Source organism: Ranitomeya imitator, chromosome 2, assembly GCF_032444005.1.
Source record: "Ranitomeya imitator isolate aRanImi1 chromosome 2, aRanImi1.pri, whole genome shotgun sequence".
Classification (NCBI taxonomy): Eukaryota; Metazoa; Chordata; class Amphibia; order Anura; family Dendrobatidae; genus Ranitomeya; species Ranitomeya imitator.
The window spans coordinates 136,666,183-136,677,056 of record NC_091283.1 but is presented as its reverse complement, the minus strand read 5'-3'; the positions used below and the strand labels follow the sequence as shown (position 1 = coordinate 136,677,056).

The window sequence follows — 10,874 nt, the reverse complement described above, 5'->3', positions numbered from 1 at the left end:
GAGACTCCACTGTCAGCAACCTGCCCCTGTGTCCACTGCCCTGCGATAGACAGGAGACCTCTCCCTCTATTAGCATATAGCGACCTCTACCGACAAACGAGCAGAACACACATCGTCTGCCACAGCTAACATGGCGCGTTCTTACAGCCGTGCACTACTGGCACATACAATATGGCGGCTATCAACGTCACTTCCCGACTACGGAAGCTGCAGAGCGCAGACATGTTCGACAAACATGGCGGCTGAATCCGAACCTGAGTTCCCGAAGTTGCCAGAGCTGTTAGATAAAGGATGGCAGATCTTGGAGGAGGTGGAGGACAGCAGCCAGCCGGCGGGAGTGCGGGAGGTGCAGGACAAGGTGAAGCGCGGGCTGGGGCTGCTGGAGCAAGCCACCCGGATGGTCACTCAGCTGGAGCTCTTCAGGTACTGGTGGAGGCGACTGCGGTGTCCCCCCGACTGTGTGACTAGGACTGCGGTGTCACCCCGACTGTGTGACTAGGACTGCGGTGTCACCCCGACTGTGTGACTAGGACTGCGGTGTCCCCCCGGCTGTGTGACTAGGACTGCGGTGTCCCCCGACTGTGTGACGCGGGCTGCGGTGTCCCCCCTGCTGTGTGACGCGGACTGCGGTGTCCCCCCCTGCTGTGTGACGCGGGCTGCGGTGTCCCCCCCCTGCTGTGTGACGCGGGCTGCGGTGTCCCCCCCTGCTGTGTGACGCGGGCTGCGGTGTCCCCCCCTGCTGTGTGATGCGGGCTGCGGTGTCCCCCCCTGCTGTGTGACGCGGGCTGCGGTGTCCCCCCCTGCTGTGTGACGCGGGCTGCGGTGTCCCCCCCTGCTGTGTGACGCGGGCTGCGGTGTCCCCCCCTGCTGTGTGACGCGGGCTGCGGTGTCCCCCCCTGCTGTGTGACGCGGGCTGCGGTGTCCCCCCCTGCTGTGTGACGCGGGCTGCGGTGTCCCCCCCTGCTGTGTGACGCGGGCTGCGGTGTCCCCCCCTGCTGTGTGACGCGGGCTGCGGTGTCCCCCCCTGCTGTGTGACGCGGGCTGCGGTGTCCCCCCCTGCTGTGTGACGCGGGCTGCGGTGTCCCCCCCTGCTGTGTGACGCGGGCTGCGGTGTCCCCCCCTGCTGTGTGACGCGGGCTGCGGTGTCCCCCCCTGCTGTGTGACGCGGGCTGCGGTGTCCCCCCCTGCTGTGTGACGCGGGCTGCGGTGTCCCCCCCTGCTGTGTGACGCGGGCTGCGGTGTCCCCCCCTGCTGTGTGACGCGGGCTGCGGTGTCCCCCCCTGCTGTGTGACGCGGGCTGCGGTGTCCCCCCCTGCTGTGTGACGCGGGCTGCGGTGTCCCCCCCTGCTGTGTGACGCGGGCTGCGGTGTCCCCCCCTGCTGTGTGACGCGGGCTGCGGTGTCCCCCCCTGCTGTGTGACGCGGACTGCGGTGTCCCCCCTGCTGTGTGACGCGGACTGCGGTGTCCCCCCCTGCTGTGTGACGCGGGCTGCGGTGTCCCCCCCCTGCTGTGTGACGCGGGCTGCGGTGTCCCCCCCTGCTGTGTGACGCGGGCTGCGGTGTCCCCCCCTGCTGTGTGACGCGGGCTGCGGTGTCCCCCCCTGCTGTGTGACGCGGGCTGCGGTGTCCCCCCCTGCTGTGTGACGCGGGCTGCGGTGTCCCCCCCTGCTGTGTGACGCGGGCTGCGGTGTCCCCCCCTGCTGTGTGACGCGGGCTGCGGTGTCCCCCCCTGCTGTGTGACGCGGGCTGCGGTGTCCCCCCCTGCTGTGTGACGCGGGCTGCGGTGTCCCCCCCTGCTGTGTGACGCGGGCTGCGGTGTCCCCCCCTGCTGTGTGACGCGGGCTGCGGTGTCCCCCCCTGCTGTGTGACGCGGGCTGCGGTGTCCCCCCCTGCTGTGTGACGCGGGCTGCGGTGTCCCCCCCTGCTGTGTGACGCGGGCTGCGGTGTCCCCCCCTGCTGTGTGACGCGGGCTGCGGTGTCCCCCCCTGCTGTGTGACGCGGGCTGCGGTGTCCCCCCCTGCTGTGTGACGCGGGCTGCGGTGTCCCCCCCTGCTGTGTGACGCGGGCTGCGGTGTCCCCCCCTGCTGTGTGACGCGGGCTGCGGTGTCCCCCCCTGCTGTGTGACGCGGGCTGCGGTGTCCCCCCCTGCTGTGTGACGCGGGCTGCGGTGTCCCCCCCTGCTGTGTGACGCGGGCTGCGGTGTCCCCCCCTGCTGTGTGACGCGGGCTGCGGTGTCCCCCCCTGCTGTGTGACGCGGGCTGCGGTGTCCCCCCCTGCTGTGTGACGCGGGCTGCGGTGTCCCCCCCTGCTGTGTGACGCGGGCTGCGGTGTCCCCCCCTGCTGTGTGACGCGGGCTGCGGTGTCCCCCCCTGCTGTGTGACGCGGGCTGCGGTGTCCCCCCCTGCTGTGTGACGCGGGCTGCGGTGTCCCCCCCTGCTGTGTGACGCGGGCTGCGGTGTCCCCCCCTGCTGTGTGACGCGGGCTGCGGTGTCCCCCCCTGCTGTGTGACGCGGGCTGCGGTGTCCCCCCCTGCTGTGTGACGCGGGCTGCGGTGTCCCCCCCTGCTGTGTGACGCGGGCTGCGGTGTCCCCCCCCGGCTGCGTGCCTCGGGCTGCGGTGTCCCCCCCCGGCTGCGTGCCTCGGGCTGCGGTGTCCCCCCCCGGCTGCGTGCCTCGGGCTGCGGTGTCCCCCCCCGGCTGCGTGCCTCGGGCTGCGGTGTCCACCCGGCTGCGTACATGCAAGACACAAGAAAAAACATGCCCATGTATTTAGGGAACACCCAGACATATTAAATACTCAGTTTATTACAGAAAAAATCATCACGATCATTACATACACTTAGGACACAATAACAATTAAAACCATTTAACCCCTTGGCGACCGCCGATACGCCTTTTAACCCCTTTACCCCCAAGGGTGGTTTGCACGTTAATGACCGGGCCAATTTTTACAATTCTGACCACTGTCCCTTTATGAGGTTATAACTCTGGAACGCTTCAATGGATCCTGGTGATTCTGACATTGTTTTCTCGTGACATATTGTACTTCATGACAATGGTAAAAATTATTTGATAGTACCTGCGTTTATTTGTGAAAAAAACGGAAATTTGGCGAAAATTATGAAAATTTCGCAATTTTCCAACTTTGAATTTTTATGCAATTAAATCACAGAGATATGTCACACAAAATACTTAATAAGTAACATTTTCCACATGTCTACTTTACATCAGCACAATTTTGGAACCAAAATTTTTTTTTGTTAGGGATTTATAAGGGTTAAAAGTTGACCAGCAATTTCTCATTTCTACAACACCATTTTATTTTAGGGACCACATCTCATTTGAAGTCATTTTGAGGGGTCTATATGATAGAAAATACCCAAGTGTGACACCATTCTAAAAACTACACCCCTCAAGGTGCTCAAAACCATATTCAAGAAGTTTATTAACCCTTCTGGTGCTTCACAGGAATTTTTTGAATGTTTAAATAAAAATGAACATTTAACTTTTTTTCACAAAAAATTTAATTCAGCTCCAATTTGTTTTATTTTACCAAGGGTAACAGGAGAAAATGGACCCCAAACATTGTTGTACAATTTGTCCTGAGTATGCCAATACCCCACATGTGGGGGTAAACCACTGTTTGGGCGCATGGCAGAGCTCGGAAGCGAAGGAGTGCCATTTGACTTTTCAATGCAAAATTGACTGGAATTGAGATGGGACGCCATGTTTCGTTTGGAGAGCCCCTGATGTGCCTAAACATTGAAACCCCCCACAAGTGACACCATTTTGGAAAGTAGACCCCCTAAGGAACTTATCTAGAGGTGTGGTGAGCACTTTGACCCAACAAGTGCTTCACAGAAGTTTATAATGTAGAACCGTAAAAATAAAAAATCATATTTTTTCACAAAAATTATCTTTTCGCCCCCAATTTTTTATTTTCCCAAGGGTAAGAGAAGAAATTGGACCCCAAAAGTTGTTGTACAATTTGTCCTGAGTACGCTGATAGCCCATATGTGGGGGTAAACCACTGTTTGGGCGGATGGGAGAGCTCGGAAGGGAAGGAGCGCCGTTTGACTTTTCAATGCAAAATTGACAGGAATTGAGATGGGACGCCATGTTGCGTTTGGAGAGCCACTGATGTGCCTAAACATTGAAACCCCCCACAAGTGACACCATTTTGGAAAGTAGACCCCCTAAGGAACTTATCTAGAGGTGTGGTGAGCACTTTGACCCAACAAGTGCTTCACAGAAGTTTATACTGTAGAACCGTAAAAATAAAAAATCATATTTTTTCACAAAAATTATCTTTTCGCCCCCAATTTTTTATTTTCCCAAGGGTAAGAGAAGAAATTGGACCCCAAAAGTTGTTGTACAATTTGTCCTGAGTACGCTGATACCCCATATGTGGGGGTAAACCACTGTTTGGGTGGATGGGAGAGCTCGGAAGGGAAGGAGCGCCGTTTGACTTTTCAAAGCAAAATTGACAGGAATTGAGATGGGACGCCATGTTGCGTTTGAAGAGCCACTGATGTGCCTAAACATTGAAACCCCCCACAAATGACACCATTTTGGAAAGTAGACCCCCTAAGGAACTTATCTAGAGGTGTGGTGAGCACTTTGACCCACCAAGTGCTTCACAGAAGTTTATAATGCAGAGCCGTAAAAATAAAACAAAATATTTTTCCCACAAAAATTATTTTTTTAGCCCCCAGTTTTGTATTTTCCTGAGGGTAACAGGAGAAATTGGACCCCAAAATTTGTTGCCCAATTTGTCCTGAGTGCGATGATACACCATATGTGGGGGGAACCACTGTTTGGGCACATGGGAGGGCTCAGAAGGGAAGGAGTGCCATTTGAATGCAGACTTAGATGGAATGGTCTGCAGGTGTCACATTGCGTTTGCAGAGCCCCTAATGTACCTAAACAGTAGAAACCCCCCACAAGTGACACCATTTTGGAAAGTAGACCCCCTTAGGAACTTATCTAGATGTGTGCTGAGCGCTTTGACCCACCAAGGGCTTCACAGAAGTTTATAATGGAGAGCCGTAAAAATAAAACAAAAATTTTTTCCCACAAAAATTATTTTTTAGCCTCCAGTTTTGTATTTTCCCGAGGGTAACAGGAGAAATTCGACCCCACAATTTGTTGTCCAATTTGTCCTGAGTGCGCTGATACCCCATATGTGGGGGGGAACCACTGTTTGGGCGCATGGGAGGGCTCGGAAGGGAAGGAGCTCCATTTGGAATGAGGACTTAGATGGAATGGTCTGCAGGTGTCACATTGCATTTGCAGAGCCCCTAATGTACCTAAACAGTAGAAACCTCCCACAAGTGACACCATTTTGAAAACTAGACCCCCTAAGGAACTCATCTAGATGTGTTGTGATAGCTTTGAACCCCCAAGTGTTTCACTACAGTTTGTAACGCAGAGCCGTGAAAATTAAAAAAAAAAATCTTTCCCCCCAAAATTTTTTTTTAGCCCCCAGTTTTGTATTTTCCCGAGGGTAAGAGGAGAAATTCGACCCCAAAAGTTGTTGTCCAATTTGTCCTGAGTACGCTGATACCCCGTATGTTGGGGGAAACCAACGTTTGAGCGCATGGCAGAGCTCGGAAGGGAAGGAGCGCCATTTGGAATGCAGACTTAGATGGAATGGTCTGCAGACGTCACATTGCGTTTGCAGAACCCCTAATGTACCTAAACAGTAGAAACCCCCCACAAGTGACCCCATATTGGAAACTAGACCCCCCAGGGAACTAATCTAGATGTGTTGTGAGAACTTTGAACCCCCAAGTGTTTCACTACAGTTTATAACGCAGAGCCGTGAAAATAAAAAATCTTTTTTTTTCCCACAAAAAATGTTTTAGCCCCGAGTTTTGTATTTTCCCAAGGGTAGCAGGAGAAATTGGACCCCAAAAGTTGTTGTCCTATTTGTCCTGAGTACGCTGATACCCCATATGTTGGGGTAAACCCCTGTTTGGGCACACGGGAGAGCTCGGAAGGGAAGAAGCACTGTTTTACTTTTTCAACGCAGAATTGGCTGGAATTGAGATCGGACGCCATGTCGCGTTTGGAGAGCCCCTGATGTGCCTAAACAGTGGAAACCCCCCAATTATAACTGAAACCCTAATCCAAACACATCCCTAACCCTAATCCTAACAGTAACCCTAACCACACCTCTAACCCTGACACACCCCTAACCCTAATCCCAACCCTATTCCCAACCGTAAATGTAATCTAAACCCTAACTGTAACTTTAGCCCCAACCCAAACTGTAGCCCTAGCCCTAACCCTAATCCTAACCCTAGCCCTAACCCTAGCCCTAACCCTAGCCCTAACCCTAGCCCTAGCCCTAACCCTAACCCTAGCCCTAACCCTAGCCCTAACCCTAGCCCTAACCCTAACCCTAGCCCTAACCCTAGCCCTAGCCCTAACCCTAGCCCTAACCCTAGCCCTAACCCTAACTCTAACCCTAGCCCTAATGGGAAAATGGAAATAAATACATTTTTTTAATTTTTCCCTAACTAAGGGGGTGATGAAGGGGGGTTTGATTTACTTTTATAGCGGGTTTTTTAGCGGATTTTTATGATTGGCAGCCGTCACACACTGAAAGACGCTTTTTATTGCAAAAAATATTTTTTGCGTTACCACATTTTGAGAGCTATAATTTTTCTATATTTTGGTCCACAGAGTCATGTGAGGTCTTGTTTTTTGCGGGACGAGTTGATGTTTTTATTGGTAACATTTTCGGGCACGTGACATTTTTTGATCGCTTTTTAGTCCGATTTTTGTGAGGCAGAATGACCAAAAACCAGCTATTCATGAATTTCTTTTGGGGGAGGCGTTTATACCGTTCCGCGTTTGGTAAAATTGATGAAGCAGTTTTATTCTTCGGGTCAGTACGATTACAGCGACACCTCATTTATATCATTTTTTTATGTTTTGGCGCTTTTATACGATAAAAACTATTTTATAGAAAAAATAATTATTTTTGCATCGCTTTATTCTCAGGACTATAACTTTTTTAATTTTTTGCTGATGATGCTGTATGGCAGCTCGTTTTTTGCGGGACAAGATGGCGTTTTCAGCGGTACCATGGTTATTTATATCTGTCTTTTTGATCGCGTGTTATTCCACTTTTTGTTCGGCGGTATGATAATAAAGCGTTGTTTTTTGCCTCGTTTTTTTTTTTTTTTTTCTTACGGTGTTTACTGAAGGGGTTAACTAGTGGGCCAGTTTTATAGGTCGGGCCGTTACGGACGCGGCGATACTAAATATGTGTACTTTTATTGTTTTTTTTTATTTATTTAGATAAAGAAATGTATTTATGGGAATAATATTTTTTTTTTTTTTTTCATTATTTTGGAATATTTTTTTTTATTTTTTTTTACACATTTGAAATTTTTTTTTTTTACTTTTTTACTTTGTCCCAGGGGGGGACATCACAGATCAGTGATCTGACAGTTTGCACAGCACTCTGTCAGATCACTGATCTGATAGGAGTGCAGGCTGCTTCACAGTGCTTGCTCTGAGCAGGCTCTGTGAAGCCACCTCCCTCCCTGCAGGACCCGGATCCGCGGCCATCTTGGATCCGGGGCTGGAGGGAGCAGGGAGGGAGGTGAGACCCTCGCAGCAATGCGATCACATCGCGTTGCTGCGGGGGGCTCAGGGAAGCCCGCAGGGAGCCCCCTCCCTGCGCGGTGCTTCCCTGCACCGCCGGCACATCGCGATCATCTTTGATCGCGGTGTGCCGGGGGTTAATGTGCCGGGGGCGGTCCGTGACCGCTCCTGGCACATAGTGCCGGATGTCAGCTGCGATAAACAGCTGACACCCGGCCGCGATCGGCGGCGCTCCCCCCGTGAGCGCTGCCGATCGCATATGACGTACTATTGCGTCCTTGGGAAGTAAAGCCCACCCCACATGGACGCAATAGTACGTCTAATGGCAGAAAGGGGTTAACAGCGGCCGCTAAGGGTACTTAAACCTGTGGAAAAAGTGAATAGCGCCCCCCAGAGGCCGATTTTCTCTGGGGTCTCGGCTGCCGGGGGTAGCCGAGACCCCAGAGAACATGATTCGGGGGGGTTTTAACCCACCCCGCATTTGCGATTGCCGGTAATTAACCGTTTACCGGCGATCGCAAAAAAAAAAAAAAAAAAAAACGCGATCTCTTTTTAATTTCTCAGGTGGCCCCCCAATACTCACCTAGCTCCCCCGATGCTCCTCGTGGCTCCCGGTGGGCGCCGCCATCTTCAAAATGGCGGGCGCATGCGCAGTGTGATCGCCGGCCGGCCCCGCGATAATCTTTGGGGTCTCGGCTGCTGGGGGTAGCCGAGACCCCAAAGAACATGATCGGGGTTGGTTTTACCGACCCCTGTTTTGCGATCGCAGGTAATTAACTGTTTACCGGCGACCGCAAAAAAAAAAAGTAAAGTGTAATTCTCTGTCCTCTGATGTGATCGCACATCAGAGGACAGAGACATAGGGGGATTCGGGGACCCTACAATACTCACCTGTGTCCCTGGATCCTCTTGCTGCTCCTCCTGGCCGCCGGCAGAAGAAAATGGCGGGCGCATGCGCAGTGCGCCCGCCATCTGTCTCCATCTGCCGGCCGGCAGGAGAACAGCAGTTGGGGCTAAAATTAGGGGTAGGGTTAGGGGTTGGGGCTAAATTTAGGGCTAGGGTTGGGGCTAAATTTAGGGTTAGGGTTGGGGCTAAATTTAGGGTTGGGGCTAAATTTAGGGTTAGGCTTCTTTCACACTTACGTCGGTACGGGGCCGTCGCAATGCGTCGGCCCGACATACCGACGCACGTTGTGAAAATTGTGCACAACGTGGGCAGCAGCTGTAGTTTTTCAACGCATCCGCTGCCCAATCTATGTCCTGGGGAGGAGGGGGCGGAGTTACGACCACGCATGCGCGGTCAGAAATGGCAGATGCGACGTACAAAAAAAGTTTCATTGAACGTTTTTTTGTGCCGACGGTCCGCCAAAACACAACTGATCCAGTGCACGACGGACGCGACGTGTGGCCATCCGTCACGATCCGTCGGCAATACAAGTCTATGGGCAAAAAACGCATCCTGCGGGCACATTTGCAGGATCCGTTTCTTGTCCAAAATGACGGATTGCAACGGATGCCAAACAACGCAAGTGTGAAAGTAGCCTTAGGGTTAGGGTTGGGGCTAAAGTTAGGGCTAGGGTTGGGGCTAAAGTTAGGGTTAGAGCTGGGATTAGGGTTAGGGTTTGGATTAGGGTTGGTATTAGGGTTAGGGTTGGCATTAGGGTTACGCTTGGGATTAGGGTTAGGTTTGGGATTAGGGTTAAGGTTAGGGTTGTGATTAGGGGTGTATTGGGATTAGGGTTAGGTTTGAGGTTAGGGTTGAGATTAGGATTAGGGGTTTGTTGGATTTAGGGTTTTGATTAGGGTTATGGTTAGGGTTGACATTAGGGTTGTTTTGGGGTAAGGGTTGTGATTATGGTTAGGGTTAGTGATTAGGATTATGGATCAGGTTGGGATTAGGGTTAGGGGTGTGTTGGGGTTAGGGTTGTAGCTAGAATTGGGGGTTTCCACTGTTTAGGTACATCAGGGGGTCTCCAAACACGACAGCCAATTTTGCGCTCAAAAAGTCAAATGGTGCTCCCTCCCTTCTGAGCTCTGCCGTGCGCCCAAACAGTGGGTTACCCCCACATATGGGGCATCAGCGTACTCGGGATAAATTGGACAACAACTTTTGGGGTCCAATTTCTCTTGTTACCCTTGTGAAAATAAAAACTTGGGGGCTACAATATCTTTTTTGTGAAAAAAAAAAATATTTTTTATTTTCACGACTCTGCATTCTAAACTTCTGTGAAGCACTTGGGCATTCAAAGTTCTCACCACACATCTAGATAAGTTCCTTGGGGGGTCTAGTTTCCAAAATGGGGTCACTTGTGGGGGGTTACTACAGTTTAGGTACATCAGGGGCTCTGCAATCGCAACATAATGCCCACAGACCATTCTATCAAAGTCTGCATTCCAAAACGGCGCTCCTTCTTTCCAAGCTCTGCCGTGCGCCCAAACAGTGGTTTACCCCCACATATGGGGTACCAGCATACTCAGGACAAATTGGACAACAACTTTTGGGGTCCAATTTCTCTTGTTACCCTTGTGAAAATAAAAACTTGGGGGCTAAAAAATCTTTTTTGTGGAAAAAAAAAATATTTTTTATTTTCACGGCTCTGCATTCTAAACTTCTGTGAAGCACTTGGGCATTCAAAGTTCTCACCACACATCTAGATAAGTTCCATGGGGGGTCTAGTTTCCAAAATGGGGTCACTTGTGGGGGATTTCTACTGTTTAGGCACATCAGGGGCTCTCCAAACGCGACATGGCGTCCGATCTCAATTCCAGCCAATTCTACATTGAAAAAGTAAAACGGCACTCTTTCTCTTCCAAGCTCTGCGGTGCACCCAAACAGTGGTTTATCCCCACATATTGGGTATCGACGTACTCAGGAGAAATTGCACAACAACTTTAGTGGTCTAATTTCTCCTGTTACCCTTGTGAAAATAAGAATTTGTGGGCGAAAAGATCATTTTTGTGTAAACAAAAGCGATTTTTTATTTTCACGGCTCTACGTTATAAACTTCTGTGAAGCACTTGGGGGTTCAAAGTGCTTACCACACATCTAGATAAGTTCCTTAAGGGGTCTAGTTTCCAAAATGGTGTCACTTGTGGGGAGTTTCCACTGTTTAGGCACATCAGAGGCTCTCCAAACGCGACATGGCGTCCAATCTCAATTCCAGCCAATTCTGCATTGAAAAAGTCATAGGCGCTCCTTCACTTCTAAGTTCTGCGGTGCGCCCAAAAAGTGGTTTACCCCCACATATGGGGTATT

General features: G+C 51.6%; 1 protein-coding gene across 1 annotated transcript in view; it reads left to right on the top strand.

Moving 5' to 3' along the window:
- Positions 1–202: 202 nt before the first annotated feature.
- Positions 203–10,874, top strand: part of IGBP1 (immunoglobulin binding protein 1) — a 52,884-nt gene continuing 42,212 nt past the window's right edge. The window contains exon 1 of the mRNA XM_069747325.1: positions 203–423. Within this exon, the coding sequence (XP_069603426.1) occupies positions 236–423 (188 nt within the window). The 5' untranslated portion in view covers positions 203–235. The remainder of the gene's footprint in view (positions 424–10,874) is intronic.